Source organism: Colias croceus, chromosome 8, assembly GCF_905220415.1.
Source record: "Colias croceus chromosome 8, ilColCroc2.1".
NCBI lineage: Eukaryota > Metazoa > Arthropoda > Insecta > Lepidoptera > Pieridae > Colias > Colias croceus.
This window is the reverse complement of record NC_059544.1, coordinates 6,315,638-6,332,870: the sequence shown is the minus strand read 5'-3', so window position 1 is coordinate 6,332,870 and position 17,233 is coordinate 6,315,638. Positions and strand designations below refer to the sequence as shown.

The 17,233-nt window shown below is 30.8% G+C and overlaps 3 protein-coding genes across 3 annotated transcripts; 2 read left to right on the top strand and 1 right to left on the bottom strand.

The window, feature by feature from the left end:
• Positions 1-1,444: 1,444 nt before the first annotated feature.
• On the top strand, positions 1,445-5,704 carry LOC123693547 (putative protein FAM10A4). The gene is made up of 9 exons (XM_045638708.1): positions 1,445-1,562; positions 1,663-1,865; positions 2,021-2,115; positions 2,512-2,723; positions 2,990-3,099; positions 3,432-3,591; positions 3,880-4,041; positions 4,371-4,506; positions 4,869-5,704. The coding sequence occupies exons 2-9, from the start codon at positions 1,681-1,683 to the stop codon at positions 4,937-4,939; spliced, it is 1,131 nt and encodes a 376-aa protein (XP_045494664.1). The 5' UTR covers positions 1,445-1,562; positions 1,663-1,680; the 3' UTR covers positions 4,940-5,704.
• Positions 5,705-6,432: 728 nt separating this feature from the next.
• On the bottom strand, positions 6,433-9,177 carry LOC123693546 (39S ribosomal protein L38, mitochondrial). The gene is made up of 4 exons (XM_045638707.1): positions 8,830-9,177; positions 8,087-8,649; positions 6,952-7,113; positions 6,433-6,771 (listed from the first exon to the last, which is right to left on the bottom strand). Exons 1-4 carry the CDS (start codon positions 9,012-9,014, stop codon positions 6,497-6,499), a joined length of 1,185 nt encoding a protein of 394 aa, XP_045494663.1. The 5' UTR covers positions 9,015-9,177; the 3' UTR covers positions 6,433-6,496.
• Positions 9,178-10,208: 1,031 nt separating this feature from the next.
• LOC123693545 (lysine-specific demethylase lid-like) lies at positions 10,209-14,486 on the top strand. The gene has a single exon (XM_045638706.1). The coding sequence runs from the start codon at positions 10,635-10,637 to the stop codon at positions 13,059-13,061; it is 2,427 nt and encodes an 808-aa protein (XP_045494662.1). The 5' UTR covers positions 10,209-10,634; the 3' UTR covers positions 13,062-14,486.
• The last annotated feature ends 2,747 nt before the right edge of the window (positions 14,487-17,233 follow it).

Sequence of the window (17,233 nt, the reverse complement as noted above, 5' to 3'; positions counted from 1 at the left end):
ATAATTTATTAAAATCTAATTTTTATTTGCATTTATCTGATAAAATATCACCCAATACACTCTTAATTCCTTTTCTAAGCTGGTGGACGCGAACTGGTCCACGGGTGGACGCAAAAAGGAATTTTTGGACGCAAACTGGGTAAAACGCTAAATTCTGCTATTTGTCTAGATAAATAAAAACCACATGATATTTCCAACACAATTGAAAGTAAATCTTAAAATAGACTATGTAATGAACACGTTACATAAATTTTGCGTTGAAATTTGTTCTGGAACATTTTTATTTTCTCCTTCAAACTTTCCAACTGCACTAAGTGGACGCGAACTGGCGCAATTACCCTAGGTAGTTACCTAAGTAATATTTCGCCATAAACTCAGAAAATTAAAAAGAAGCAACATAGCTATTATTCATAACTCATAAGTGGACAATTACAAACATATAGGTAGGTACCTACATAATTAGCTTTATGCGGCTTTGCCTGCGTGTTGTCAAAAGAATTTCCCATGGAAATGGGAAATTAAAATATGTTTCACTGCGGTACAAAGTATAGCCTGTCACTCTCTAGACTCCAAACTATTTCCAAACAACAAAAAATATTTTATATCTACCATAAAATCGCTCCGTTGCGCCTTGAAGAAAAAAAACCAAATCAACTCATTAGAAAGTAGAAACGATAATGTTATATATTATATATGTGGAGAGATTATGGTTATAAAATTATTAGGTACTCTGGGACCAGGTTTAGACCAGCCGCAGCGCAGCGTTGATTACCTTGTTGATTACAATACTGTATGCCTAAAATTATTAATGCGTAATTTTAGGCATACATTATTGTAATCAACTGTAGTAACTACTGTACCTAGTAAGTATCTGTGTGAATTTGTGAATCAAACTGTATTAATAATATCTTTAAAATCGGTGTTGTACAAAATAATAGGTAATATTATTGTATATATTTTATTTATTAGTCTTATGTTTATAATAATAATGAAATTTGGCTTTTAATTTCTATAGAATATATTCGTAAGATGCTAGTTTTAGTAGTGAAATAGCACAGAGCAAGTAAGTGAAATAGTAGCATTCGAATGGTACTGTGTTTCATCGGTGAATGGGGAAGCCGGTGGCCCGTATTTATTCCCTCCTTAAGTAGAGCTGCAAAGTTGCCTGTAAAATATGACCTTATGCTTTTGTGGAAGTGGTACCTAACGCTTACCATCAGGCGACCCACCAAATCCGATACAGACAATGACGTGAAAAAATAATGTTTAATGAAAAGTTGAATGTTTTAGTTATCCAGTGATTTCACTATATTTGAAAAAAAAATACTATTTTTATAGAATATAATAATTCTATATGACAAAGATAATATAAATTCAAAAAACCTAGTATCTTCGCACAAAAATGCACAATACCACAAACAAGAATTTTCATTTTTAATTTTAATTTTTGCGGTTCACGGTTGTCATTTGCCAAACTTCAAAGTACGACGTTTTTTCAAGAATATTCTTAAATTATTCATTAATCTTTCATTATTTAGTGATTATTTATTTGCGGAAAAGACGTAAGTACACGTATTAACAAGAGCAAATAACTCAAATGATTGATGCCTTCTATTTTTGTATATTTATTAAAAAATATTGTTTTTATATTGATACCGGCAGCATAACACTCCAACAAAAATGAGTTGTCCATTTAACGAAGAGCAGCTAACGCAGCTAAATGCCTTCGTTGAGCTCTGTAAAGCCCAACCTCTCATCCTCCATCATCCGAAATTGGCATTTTTCAAAGATTATTTGGTGTCACTCGGCGTCATTTTGCCAACCGCTACCTTTGGTTCTAAGCCATTTACAGCTTCTGGAGATGGGTAAGTAAAGTTTTATTCATTTTAATTCTATGTTTGTATACAGATATATTTTATATAGTAAAAATATTTCTTGCCATTTGTATTATGAACACCTTTAGTAAACACATAACTCTGGTTTTTTTTAAATATTTACGGATTTAATGTTTTTTCACTAGTCATCCTCCTACAAGTCATTTTGAAGAAAATGCCGCTAAACCCGAGCAATCCGAAGAGTCTGATGCCGAATCTGATCTAGAACTTGATATGGAAGGTAATATTTTTGAAATGTTTTTTTAATGTTTCTGAGCAAACTAAATTATTCAACTACCAATAATGTTATTAACTAACTTCTTTTTATGTACATAATATGAATAAAGCTACTTTATGTGTTATTGCTTATCGTTATCTGATCACTAGCATTTGTCACTTTTTAATTGACAAACAAACCTAACTTTTTATTAATCATTGAGTATTAATTAAAAGTGAAATTTAAAAAATATTTCCTGTTCACAATACTTATTTACTATTGTAATTGCAAACATAATAAGCTAATTATACAATGATATAATTTGTATTTGGAAAATTAAACAGTTGCATGTGCAACATTATTATGAAATTGATGAATTCTATATAGTATACTATAACTTATTTGTAATTTTCTTGTTAGGAGTAATAACAAGTGCAGATTCAGAAGCTACTCAGGAAATGGGAGATCCATCAAAAGAAGTAACTGACGAAGAGAGAGATCAGTCTGATGAGAAGCGCTCAGTGGCAATGGAGGCTTTCTCAAATCAGGAATATGAAGAAGCCATTGCTTTATACACAGAAGCTATTAAACTAAACCCACAGAGTGCTTTGCTCTTTGCAAAAAGGGCTCAAGTGAGTTCATTGTATGCTAAATTGAATACCACAGTTCTTATTGTACTTGGAATGTAAAAGGCATTCATTCATTTAATTAAAAATGGGTCAAAGGTAATGTCAGTTTTTTTTGTTGAGCAAAATAAAAGCTGACCACAACTAAGTGCACTTTAAAAAAAATAAGAGGTTTCATGTTTATTTTAACTAGAAAGTTAGAAACCAAATTATACTATGTATGTAAATAGTAAAAAATACAAATTAAAATGCTGACTAATAAATGATTTCAGGCATTCCTGAAACAGAACAAACTGCATGCATGCATCAAGGATTGCTCCCATGCATTGGAGTTAAACTGTGACAGTGCAGCTGCTTACAAATTCCGTGGCCGTGCCTATAGGTAACAATATATACAATATTTAATACATTTTTCAAAAAAATTAATTGCAAATTTATGTCTTTATGTGGCGTTTGGGAAATAACAATTTTTTAATGATCAATATTCAATACAATAAGAACAAGTTCACCTGAGTACTTCTTTTTTTGTTCTTCATCATCGCAATCTATCAATTTTCAGATATTCAGCGATATTTTAAGGTAACTTTAGTACTTGTACTATTTTTTATTTGAAGAGAAAAAAAAATATTGAATACTATTATGCGCAAAAAAAACTAAATTTCGTCAGTCTTACAATTAATATAATATACTTATTAATTATAAATTTAATTTCAGGCTCCTTGGCTCTTTTGAAAATGCCTCGCATGATCTTTGTGAATCTCTTAAGATTGACTATGATGACCAAGTCAATGAATGGTTGAATGAAATCAAGCCAAACGCTGATAAAATCCGTCAACACAAACTCAGTAGGCAGCGCAGGAAGGAAGACAAGGAGGTATGATTAACAGATTTTATTTCAGCAAAGTAATATAATTTTTTCACTTTTAAAATAGCAGTGAGTTGGCCAAGCCTCTTCATTAAAAGCCACATTTTTAAAGCTCTTGATAGTGTTACAATCAATATCAATAATTACTTAATACAGATATTCTTTTGGACTACTTCCAATACATTGCATGACAGTAATGGAAAGAAACTAGTAAACTAGAAATATAACACGTGGCATTTCATAATTATTGCCAAAGTTTAATATAAATTTAACCAAGTTTTACTACACCCATTTCAGCACCGTGAGAAGCTGCGTCGCGCCCGCAAAGCGCAAGAGGCGCACGCCCAAACCGCAAAGGAGCAAGCGGAAGCCGCTGGAGGTATGCCAACCCCGCCCGGAGGCATGCCCTTCGACTTAACTAAACTGCTCCTCGACCCTGAGATGATGGCATTATTTAAGGTAAACAAAAAAAAACAAACGTGTTCAGTCATTTAACAGATTTTGCATCTATTGTTTGTTTTTGCATATAAAGCACTCATAATTCATAAGGTTATGTTATGCATGTATGAGTGCTGTTCTATAAGTATCTGTTTGCCCTCTAATTACCAATCTTTGAGACACATTTAGAAATGCTTTATGATGATTACCTTATATTTACAAATTTTTATGCCTTACTCTGTCTTTGTCATGCTTGCAATATGTATAATTATTATGTTGCAGGATATGATTTAAATCCTTTTTTGATTCATACTCTTTTAATAAACATACATTTTTATGAATATTGACAGGATCCAGAAGTAACCAAAGCGATCTATGATGTTTCCTCAAACCCAGCTAATTTCGTGAAATACCAAAACAATCCCAAGGTAGCAGCTGCGTTTGAAATGTTCCAAAAGAAATTTGGCGGACAAGGCATCCCTCCGAGTAAGTTCAAACAATAATCTGCATATTATGATCCTATTGCATGAAGGAAATTATGCTCGTTTATTTACTAGTTAGTAGTAACCCATAACTGCGCCAAATAAATAAACACAAGAAAATTGTACCCTTTTTCACAAGTGAATGAATTTTTCGGAACTTATTTTGTTCGAACAAGTAATAAATCTAATGTATGAATAAATTAAGCGCAATAGCAAGGGATCCTGCATTAAGTATTTCATAAAAATATTGGCACATATAGAAAACTGTTTATCTATCTAAGAAGTAGAGTACAGTTGAAATAGTAATAAAATACACCTGCCCCTAAAACACACTAAAATAAACTTACTTATTTTGTTATTTTTCAGATTTCATGGGCGGAGCTCCACCGGCTGGAGCCACATCGAAGCCGTGTGACGATGACGTAGGACTCGACTAAACACGGAATTAAACTGATGAAACTATCTTTCAATTCTTTCGAGAACTATCTCAAACATTCGATTGTTTTAGGTTATACTAGTCGTTTATTCTTGTCCAAAAAATGCATTCTAAATAAAAAAATATCTTAATGTCTGTACTTGTTAATGTACTAAGTATATTATGTCGCATTTTATAGTCTAGTGTGTTAAATTAAAAATGAAATATTTGCAGTGTTCTAGAACTTACGAAAACTCGATTATTACATACCTTATAACCTAATCAGCAGAACAACATCGCAAAATATAATAAGGCCTAAAATTGCTTGTGCATACACACTTTTTCACGTATATACTAATATCATTACCTACATGTTATTGACTGTTGGCTATCCACTATTTTATAAGGTTTCGTGAAATATGAAGTTAACTTTTAACCATAACAACCGAAATAGTATCTTCGTGTATTTGTGTATGTGTACAAGTGATTGAATTTTATGTTTTAATATGATATATTTGATGCATTTATATAAAAATATAACTTTAAGTCATGATATTAAATATCCTATCATTGTATTAAAAAATACGAAGTGCTTTAATTGGCAGGTGCTCTGTAAAAGTCATCATTATTTTGTTTATTCAAATTGTGCTTGTTTATTTGCTACATTGATACTTCAAATCTGCAAATTATGCATTACAAAATATTTTATTCATTAGGTGTCTGTTATAAAGTCTGATTATATGTACCTTTAAATTTTTGGTTTATCAATAAATATTTTTCAATTAAATTGGAATTTTTCTAACCCAAAGGACCCATTTAATAACATAATTTCACACACATGATATTTCTGCATCATATAAATATCAAAGTACAGTGTCTTAAATATTTTCAATGTGATTCAATAGATCATTAAGACGTAATGATCTAAGGATTGAATTGATTATAAAGTAGCAACTAGCAGACGATTATTAACCTGCGTATTATATGGATAGCGCGTACATTTATTTGTACGCGTTCTCGTAAGTACATGTGGATTCATTTGCAACGCTTTCACTCTTGGGGACTGGTAGCATGTTCCATACTGGAGCTATACGCATTTACACCGTATCACAACGACATATCTCAGGAATACGCTAACCGCACGCAGTTTTATAAAGTCCGGTATAGACCCAAGTCCCTCCAAGAGGAACATTGGCGCAAAAAATTTATTATTCATATTTTATAAGAAACGAAAGGACTGTTGACAGAATATTGAAAAATCTATATACCAATATTATAGCTGAAGAGTTTGTTTGAACGCGCTAATCTCAGGAACTACTTTTGAAAAGTTCTTTCCGTATTTGATAGCCCATTCATCGAGGAAGGCTATTGGCTATATATCATCACGCTTAGAGCAACAGGAGCACAGCCACGCGGGTGAAACCGCGAAGCGCAGCTAGTGTTAAATATATGGCAAAATGTTCTTCAGATCAAAGCAAGTGTGAGCAAGATTTACGGCAAGAAATAATACAAAGATTATAATTTTCTTATTATTTATTACTCATTTTACTATATACCTAACTAAAAACGAATTCTTATTTTACACATCATTTACTCTACCCCAGCCTAAGCGTATTTTCTTTTCGTGCAGTTTCAACCAAGACGGCATTGAATGTGGTAATGGTTGAGCATTGGGGAACTTCAGTGGTGGAGGTGGGCTCTTGAAGGGGTCTTCATTCTTTAGCTTGCGTAATAAATATTCCTTGCTGACTTGTTTGGGATCTCTATATTTGTCCATATATAAGTTGAATGGCTTCCTAAGAGGGAACCATTCTTGTGGTCGAATGTAGGGTTGTGGGAAATCATATTCATAAACTGCAAGAAATTGGGCACTTATAAGTGACACAAGTTAAGTGTAAAAGAAAGTATTTATTAACATTATACATTAAAATTTATTGATTATGTTAATGTTTAAAAATTCTCAAATTGGAAAGTGAAAAAAGAAATAAATGATGATAAAACTTATTTCACAAAAAACTATAATGTTTTACTCACTTGGCTCCTTCTTATTCAATGTATTGTGGAAGAAATCTCTTACAGTTAAATCCCAGTCACACTGATAGAATGCCAGTCCTGCAGGTGTTATGTTGTCTTGATATTGTTTGTACCAATCTCTTGTGACAAATGTTCTATCCTCTAATGCAGACTTGGAAGTGACTAGAATAAAATTGCAAAAAATTTAAGAAACATTAAACAATATTAAATTATTAAGATAATAATTATTATAATTTAATTTAGATAAAATATAAAACTGCAAACTTAGAAATCACATTCCACTTGTTTTATCACTACATAGTATAAAACAAAGTCGCTTTCTCTGTCCCTTTGTATGCTTAAATCTTTAAAACTACACAACGGATTTCGATTCGGTTTATTTTAATGGATAGAGTGATTCAAGAGGAAGGTTTTAGTATATAATTTATTAGGTTTTAGACAAAGCGGGTGAAGCTGCGGGCGGTAAGCTAGTAAGTATATATACTGATAGGGGTTTGGGTACTTTTATATGGGCTAGTGTCCTGATGACATTTCGCGGCCAGTTATGAAACTTGAATATTTTAAATTTATTGCATATATAAGCGTTCATATACATTGTTTTGATTAGAATTCTTAAATAAATAAAGGAGAAACCTAAAAATCTCTAATATCTTATAATAAATCATCTAGGTAAATGAATAATACAAAGCCAAATATCTCTGTTTCTAATATGTTTCGAGATTTATGTCCATAATAACTTTAGCTCACAATATATTGCTCTTTTAAAATATCCAGTTTCATCACTGGCCGTGAAAGTTAATCACGGCACCAACTTTACCCAAACCCCTATGTAATCTTTAGAGAATAAAATATGATTGACTCTTCATAAAACTTAAATCTACTTCTTACTACTCATGTTAATTAATCTTTTGAAAAAAGAAAATGAATTTTTTTTAACCTTTTTAATGACTCAGGCCCCGGAACCACAGACTATAGAATAGAAAATCTATTGTGTCTGGGACCGATTGGGCCGCTTGGGCTCAATGGGTTAATGCAACTAAGTCATTGATAATTATGCAGTTTTATAATGGCTTTACTTTAATATACATCACATGCTGATAACTAATAAGCTAATAAACACTCATACTGCACTCACCTTTGGAGAGTTCATAAGATACTTTTCCATCCTGTTTATATAGAACAAATACATATCTATGGTAGCCAGTACCCTTCAATGGAAATGGTTGTAAATAATCCACAATAGTGTCACCCTTGCCTATATCTTTGCCAGGTATATTTGCCACTAGCCAATGTACATATTCCTTATCACTTTCTGTTAAGTGACCATCCAAACTTGTTAAGACAAGAGTCCATAAAGAATCTCCATCTGCCTCATATGAGACAACTGGTGGTTCTAAAGCCTCAGCTGGTTTTATCACATTACCAGCGTAAACTGGCAAACAGGATCCATCTTTTAAATCATAAAACACTTCTAAATTTAAAAATGGGATAAAATATCCTTCTCCATATAAGTGGTCAAAAATTGCATAGTGGTCAGCAATTTGCTTTTTATGTTGAGGACCCAAAGTTTCTAACCAAACTTTTCTCGCTTCTTGCAAATCAATGTCTAGCTTTTGATTTCTAGCTAATCTCTCTAATTGTTTATCACTTTTTAATTTCTTTAAATGTTCAATTTGTTCATGACGAACATCTGCTTTTCTGGATAGAAATGAGAGAAATTATAACATATAAAATAGATATCTGTTTACGTAACTAAATTATATTTACTTTTACTGTTTATTTTCATATTCATTTAAATATGTTTGATGGCGCAGAAAACTATTTTGACAGTAACTGTGTTTAGTTTTAAATTAATTAATATTTATTATAATTTATTACCTCTCTGGTGGGAATCCAATGTCTATTTTCGTTGTATTTAATTCGTCTTTGTAATTTAATTCATCCAATCGTTCTTTTATTGTTCTGCTATAAATAGGCGGTTTTCCTCTGAGCCTATGGCCTAACCTTACTTGTTGGAACTGTAAAACATTTTGACGACAAGCGCCATAAACTGAATGTAACATTTTAAATATACTTTCAATCAATTAATTCAAGCTAAATTTTCTTCACGTTACAAAATATAATAACAATATAATATTATGATCACTTCAACATAAATTTTATAATATAAATTATAAAAAAAGTCTTAGCTCTTTTTTATTAATCTGTCAGTGTCAAGCTGTGCCTGTGGTGTCAAGTGTCAAAAATCATATAACTCATTTTTTTCTTTTGAAGATTAATGGCCTGGTTACGAGATCTTTAGGCACACTTTAAGCCAAAAATACAACTGAACGTTGCAACATCCAACGTATCCAAGGTGTACAATATTTTATTTTATTTTTATTAAGAACAACCAACCAAGAAAACATAATTTAAAAACTCTTAATACTAAAATTGCTTATCGTATAATAACAATATATTATGTTTCTTTAGTTATGTTAGTTTATGGAAAAAATGAAAAAAATGAATTACAATTTCTGATGCAGGAATGACACCAAAAAAAGTTAAATAATAATTTAAATGCTGCATCCAAAGTAGATCGAAAACAAAATTTGCAATAATATCGTTTTTACTAATATTATTAATTAAAAAAACTAATGCTGACTAGTATTATGACATATTTACGATAAAGAATTTTCCATTCGTTCATTCATTGGCGATCTAATTAATTTCGAGTTAATAATTATAGATCTGAATTAGGTACCTATATTATAATGTATGAACCTTAGTATGAACACATATTTTGTGAAACTGTGATCATCTGTTTTCAGCATCACAATCGAGCAATCCGCGACTCACGAATAACCGATTTATATTTGGTTTTGAATCATTTAAACAGTCTAATTTACCACAAAGGCAAAGCGGCCGCGGCGTTTTCAAGCTATAATAGTAAAAAAAATGTTTAAACCTTGCATCACAAGAATGTTGTTAATAAATTAAAACTTATTTAATTGAATTTCCTCATCACTGTACCTCTATGCTATTTCATCAAGAAAATTAAAAACAAAATATTTTTCTAGTAATCATTGTTTATATTGTAGGTACTTACATCATTATAATATATTTATAGTTTATTCATTCATTTCGTATTTTGTACTTGATTCTGGGCGTTATTCTATTCTTTGTTGTTATATTAAGTCGTAATCGATTATCGAACGACTTACGACATGAGTTAATCGTATCGTGATCGTAGTCGTGACGACTGACCGAGTCGTACAATGTAAACTAATACTATCATCCGTCGCTGGTCGCATCGCACAATCGATTTATTTTATTCACAAATCACATTTCACATTTTCATTTGGATTTTCGACTTTCGTGTGTTGTGAATTATGAAGTAATACAGAAAATTTAGTGCCGAACTAAGTAAATTCAGGTGAAAGTCGTATTTTGTGTGTGTTTTACAATGAACCACATGGTTATGGTGTAAATAAAGGATTGTTACTTGAATTTAAATAACATGATCTGTTGACAATAATTATTGAGTGTGCATATATTTTGTACAAAATTTTTAGAAGCCATTTACACATGGCGAAAAGTCACGTAGACTGTGTTTTGTTTCGTGTAATGTTTGGAAGTGGAATTATTTGATAATAGGTACATGGATAATTTCGTTTTATGAGGAACTTGTAGTGTTAAATAAAATGGATAGCAAAAACATTCAAAAAAATGCCATGCATAAAAGTGCAGAGTTCACTTTCACTCCACCGCCTGAAGCTCCTGTTTTTGAACCTACGTTAGAAGAATTCACAGACCCTCTTGGATATATAGCAAAAATACGACCAGTAGCTGAAAAAACAGGAATATGTAAAATAAAACCGCCAGCAATATGGCAGCCACCTTTTTCTTTGGATGTGGATAAATTAAAATTTATTCCACGAATACAAAAAGTCAATGAATTGGAAGCGATAACTCGACTAAAACTGTTATTTCTAGAAAAAATTCTTAAATTTTGGGAACTTCAAGGATCGCCATTAAAAATACCAATGATCGAAAATAAAACATTAGATTTATATTGTTTAAAATTTTGGGTTGATGAAGAGGGTGGTTTCGAGAGTTGTAATACTCCAAAAAAATGGCGAAAGATTGCAAACGCCATGGGTTATAGTCAGAATGCCAACACAATGAATTTTCTTAGAAGTAACTATGAAAAGATTTTATTACCATATGAAATTTTTGAAAAAAGCAAAGCTGATATTTTAAAGACTGTGAAAAAATCGGAACCCAAAACAGAAATCAAAGATGAAAATGATTCAGTTCAGCAAAGTATAAAAGAAATATCAATTGAATCCATTACAAAAAAAGAGTGTTTGGTTGATGAAAAACCTCATTCTAGTATTAAGAAGGCAAAGACAGGTTCTGATATAAAAGTTGAAACAGATGTTAGTAAAGATAATGAAGCTATAAAACGTAGCAGAGAATTAAGACGATTAGCATGCTATGGACCTGGCCCTAAAATGCCTGGGTTGAATGATGAAGAATTCGATATCACAAAATCCAGAAAGAGACCTAGATATGATTTGGATCCACTTGCTGTATATATATGTGCGATTTGCCAGAAGGATCACAGAGATGACTTGTTATTAATATGTAATGGGTGCTCTGATACATATCACACATTTTGTTTAAAACCACCGCTGACAGTGGTTCCTGATGGAGATTGGCGTTGTCCATGTTGCATTGCAGAAGAAGTACACAAACCTGCTGAAGCTTTCGGTTTTGTACAAGCTGAAACTGAATATACACTCCAACAGTTCGGGGAAATGGCTGATAAATTTAAATCTGATTATTTTGGAATGTCTGGGCACCTGGTACCTACAAATGTAGCAGAAAAAGAATTCTGGAGGATAATATCATCAGTGGAAGAAGATGTCACAGTAGAATATGGAGCTGATTTACATTCCATGGATCATGGTTCTGGTTTCCCAACAAAATCTTCAATCAATTTATACCCTGGTGATCAAGAATATGTTGATTCTGGGTGGAATTTAAATAATCTTCCAGTACTGGATGGCTCTGTATTGAGATTTATCAATGCAGATATATCTGGAATGACTGTACCCTGGATGTATGTTGGTATGTGCTTTTCTGCATTTTGCTGGCATAATGAGGATCACTGGAGTTATTCCATCAATTATTTACATTGGGGTGAAGCTAAAACATGGTATGGAGTACCAGGGAGTGGGGCAGAATTACTAGAGAATGCTATGAAAGCTGCAGCACCTGATTTGTTCAAATCTCAGCCAGACTTGCTCCATCAATTAGTAACAATAATGAATCCAAATATCTTAATGGCAGCAGGAGTACCTATTTATAGAACTGATCAAAATGCTGGAGAATTTGTAGTCACATTTCCTAGAGCATATCATGCAGGGTTTAACCAAGGTTATAACTTTGCTGAAGCAGTTAATTTTGCTCCCCCAGATTGGCTTAAAATTGGTAGAGAGTGTATAAGTCATTACAAAAATCTTAAACGGTTTTGTGTGTTTTCGCACGATGAATTGATATGTAAAATGGCTTTAGAAGGGGACCGTTTAGACTTAGAGACTGCATTAGAAACACAAAAGGAGTTGGTCCATGCAACAGAAGAAGAAGGTCGTTTAAGGGCACTTATTGCTAAAAATGGGTTAAAAAATGTTCAGAGAACGGCTTTTGAACTGCTTGGTGATGATGAAAGACTTTGCGAAGTATGTAAAACCACATGTTTTTTGTCATCTGTTTCATGTTCAGATTGCAAACATATGGCATGTTTACAACATGCTGATCAATTTTGTAAATGTCCCGTGGTGAAAAAGACTCTATTTTACCGATATGACATGGATGAGCTGCACATTATGTTGCAGACTATTGATTTTAGGGTTAATAGTTTTGATAAGTGGATGACTGAAACAAAGAACATTCTCTTGCCAACAGCACCAGATATTGGGAGGCTGCAAAAACTGAAAACGTTAGTAGATGAAGCAGAGGAATTAAAAATACCAAAGTGTACATTGTTGTCTCAATTAAAGGATGAATATACAAAAGCATCAAAAAATATTGAGCCCATTGTAATTGAATTAGATGATGATTGAGTAGGTTTTATATTAAGTAGTCACCTAGTACAAAAGTTAGAAAGTTTACCTTGGGTAAAATGGTATTAGATTTCATTGTGATTGTGTTTTGTGAGCACTTAGGATGTATTTAGGGTGTAAGCTTTCATCACAAGAGGCAGCTTCAAATTTGTTCTAATTTCATAATAATCTAATAGAAATGTTCATTTACGAAAAATATTATTGAATAGCTATTTGATCCATCATTTAATATTTTAATGAAAAACTGTTATTTGATTAATCTTTATCAAAACAAAGTTCATTAAATGAAACATATTTATAAGATGTAATTTTAATTAGCTTATATCCCACCGTTGGTTAAAGAATTATTTACTAATTTGTCCTATAATAATTAATGTTTATTGCCCTTGTAAAATGTTTTTTGATCTCATAAAGTATTACAAAATTTCATCACATTTTATATTATTCCCATAATTTTTTTATAATTGAAATACTCTGTTATAGAATTAAGAATATGATTTAACACATAAAAATATCTAACTATATGCTTTTCATTCCTATCCATCTGTTATAAATTATTATTAGCTATAATGTCTCATAAATAAAAGGCTATGTTGTATTGTTGTATATTGTGTATATGCATGAAACTTTGAATACAATTTCCAAGCAAATATATAGTTATATTTATTATGATGACTTAATGCACACAATAGTGATGAGATGTAATAATGGCATGGCATATGGTAGGTTTTTATGCCATTGATTGATTGACTGATTTGTTGTAAATATCATTATTAAGGATAATTTTAATTTTGACAGGTTTTTATAGTTATACTTACCAGTGAACTTAAAATCAATTTTGACTGTGTGTTCATTATCAATTTAAAAGTAACTCTACCACTTAAATGTCATTTTGCGTCTATCTAGTTTTTAAATTATTCTTTAAGGTTGGTGTAATACTAGATTCTTAACTAGATTATAAATTGAGAGGATTTTTCGTACAACTACATAAAAAATGTTAATAAGCTTAATTATAGCTTTTCTTTATTATTTTCACAGCTTATCAAAGAAGCAATATTAAATAACTTGACGATGACTATGTATATTGCACAATAATAAAAATATAGTGCATAGGGCAAAAGATCCTTAAATTTTTTTATTGATATTTTGCTATTATTGCTATTTATTGTTTATTTTTCATTTAAAACAGGAGCAGAGTAGTGTAAAAATGTAAATGTCTAATTACAGTATTATTATGTTAAAACCCCAATGCACTATACTTTTTTGTTATAAATACTCTGTTAAATACGTCTTTCTCTCAAAAATTTAATTTTATGAAAAATATAATTATTGAATGTTTTGTATTTTACAAAATTATCGTTGTGAATAAATACTTTACAGTAAATGTGGAATTCCAAAAATATTAATAAATAATTATAGTTCACATATTTCGTGTTTCATTACTTCCTAATTCAAGGAAATTAAAAAAATTCAAACATGTAAATAAAAATTTATTGAGTGCATTTATAATTAAAATAAGCTCTAAGTAATTAAAATATGTATATATAATTCAACTATTTTTGGTGCTTGGTTATCATTTAAGTAAGTAGTACCTATATCAGTAAGTATCATATTATAATATATTTTCTAAAAATCTACAAATGTGAAGAACTGTTATTAACTAAGTACATACAATAATATAATTTATCACAAATTTTAAAGAGATGATACATTATAGAATAAATAAGCTTATTTAGAGAAATAACAAAATATGAGACATATTTCTCTTTCTCTATTCGAGGAATTTTAAATTCATTGGATAAGTCATCAGCAGTTCCCGAACGGATGAATCGAATTTGATTTTTTTCTCTAGTGATTAAGTCGGATGTTTTCAGTTATGTTATTGACAAAATGGTGGTTGGGTGGATTCAATGTTATTTTTTTTAACAATTCTCTTAAAAACGTACAATCCCACAAAAGAGCGTGTTTAGTAGAAAACTATGCTACTTCTTAAAACTGACTTTTTCATTATACCTTTTATAGCAGTTTAAATCATCGATGCCTGTATCACAGTTGACAGATATATACTACGTACCTACATACAGTTAGGAAACAGCCCCTGCGATGAAATTATGACGTATAGCTATAGGGCTGTTACCTTTTTGATATTTAACCGACTTCAAAAATAAAGGAGGAGGTTATCAATTCGGCCCGTATATTTCTGTTTGCTTTTTTTCACAGTTGATTTTGTGGTAATTTTGAGATTAAAACCCGTTAAAATACAAAAATGGTGTAGCCTAAATATGAATTTACAAGAAGAAACAATCTGAATTAATACAGCTTGTAAAAGTAAATACGTTTTTATCAGTGCTATATTTTGAAATCTTGTTTTGTTATGGACGCCGAAGGCTATTTAATGTACCTAAATTATTTATAATGCTTGATATTTGTATTATACATATTATATTCAATAATTATTTCAAACCAGAATTTACAATACTTGTTGTTTTAATAAAGAAATTAGCATCCATTAACATTACTGGTAAAGCACTAGATATGCTGAAATCATATTTAAAAAATCGATCACAAATCGTTAAAATAGATAACTACAATAGCATTCCCTTACCAATTACGTGTGGCATACCACAAGGTTCGATTTTAGGCCCATTGCTTTTTTTAATTTATATCAATAATTTACAAGATTTAAAACTAAATGGTCATCTAACACTTTATGCGGATGACACCTGTCTGTTTTATTTTGGTCCCTCTATACATGACATGATAAAGCAAGCACAAAACGATTTAAATAAATTAAATAAATGGTTTCAATACAATCTACTAACAATAAATATATCTAAAACGTGTTATATTAAATTCAAAGCTCAGAACAAAATTATTCCACCACACGCTCCACTTAAAATTAACGGTGTTGTATTAGAACATAAAACCCACGAGAAATACCTAGGTTTGCGAATCGACAGCTCTCTAAAATGGAATTATCACATCGACCACCTAAAAAATAAATTATCAGCACTTCTTAGATCTCTGCGTAATATCACTTCTTGCATTCCTCATAAATTACGCCACACCATCTACAACACGTTAGTCAAACCTCACCTAATGTATTTAATAGAAGTATGGGGTAGCGCTTACAAAAATAAATTAGCGCCACTACAAATTTTACAAAATAAAATTATTAAAACCATTTTTAAATATCCTTTTTTAACTTCTACAAATAAAATCTACGACGATACTAAAATAATGAATTTAAAACAATTATACTTTTATAATACGTGTATGTTCATCCACAAAGCGCTACATAAAAACATAAATACAAATATAATATTCTCAACATCAAATCGCCACTATCCTAATAGACGAGCTAGCTATCTTGCCCTCCCGAAGATCCGAACGAATTATGGAAGGCGAACGGCAACATACGAGGGAGCACGTTTCTATAACGGATTGCCAAGCAAATTAAAAAGTGTAAACTCATTCATTGTATTCAAAAAACAATTAGCGAAACACATCCTGGAAGACCACACGCTCAAACTTTGAATGCAATGAATGAGTACCTAACCTAAACTTATGTTTATAGTATGTAACTTACTCTAAATTTTTAACTAACGAATGATATTTTTTATAAATACCTATGTTTAAAATTTAAGTTTCTCATGTAAGTGACTTAATGTCTTAATGGGAATAAATGTCTTTAAACCTTAAACCTTAAACCTTTTTTACAATACTTGTATGTAGGTATACCTACTACTTAAATTATTTTTAAAACGATAAATTAAATTAAATAAATTAAAAAACACAAAACATGCAAAAATAAATTAAAATTATTATTATACGAGCATAGAACCTCTACCTTTTTGTTTTAGGAAGAAAAAGAAAATAGTTTGACAGGCTTAGTGCTTGACAAAGTGGAGACGCCACGTATCGATAAAAATACAATAATTATAATATCTATCTTTTTCTTCCCTAATATAAACGTAATTATGCACATAAATTTAAACAAGATTTTTTTAAGGTTTCCATTTTTTTGGATTTTCGTGCTCTTCTAGATTGCGTAAAAAATAGATGCGATCTTTAAACAGACTGGACTCATACTGCCATATCTATAGAAATTAAAAAATAGTCTCTTTTTAACTTGTAGTCAGATACGGTATTTACAAATATATTTATTGAAA

What these genes read in the sequence shown, in the direction of transcription:
- LOC123693547 (XM_045638708.1), top strand. Translation starts at nt 1,681, where the DNA reads ATGAGTTGTCCATTTAACGAAGAGCAGCTAACGCAGCTAAATGCCTTC. An exon ending in TTTACAGCTTCTGGAGATGG is followed by an intron (nt 1,866 to 2,020) that starts GTAAGTAAAGTT and finishes TTTTTTCACTAG; the next exon opens with TCATCCTCCTACAAGTCATT. An exon ending in TCTAGAACTTGATATGGAAG is followed by an intron (nt 2,116 to 2,511) that starts GTAATATTTTTG and finishes TTTTCTTGTTAG; the next exon opens with GAGTAATAACAAGTGCAGAT.
- LOC123693546 (XM_045638707.1), bottom strand. Translation starts at nt 9,014, where the DNA reads ATGTTACATTCAGTTTATGGCGCTTGTCGTCAAAATGTTTTACAGTTC. An exon ending in ATTGGATTCCCACCAGAGAG is followed by an intron (nt 8,650 to 8,829) that starts GTAATAAATTAT and finishes ATTTCTATCCAG; the next exon opens with AAAAGCAGATGTTCGTCATG. An exon ending in ATTGAATAAGAAGGAGCCAA is followed by an intron (nt 6,772 to 6,951) that starts GTGAGTAAAACA and finishes AATTTCTTGCAG; the next exon opens with TTTATGAATATGATTTCCCA.
- LOC123693545 (XM_045638706.1), top strand. Translation starts at nt 10,635, where the DNA reads ATGGATAGCAAAAACATTCAAAAAAATGCCATGCATAAAAGTGCAGAG.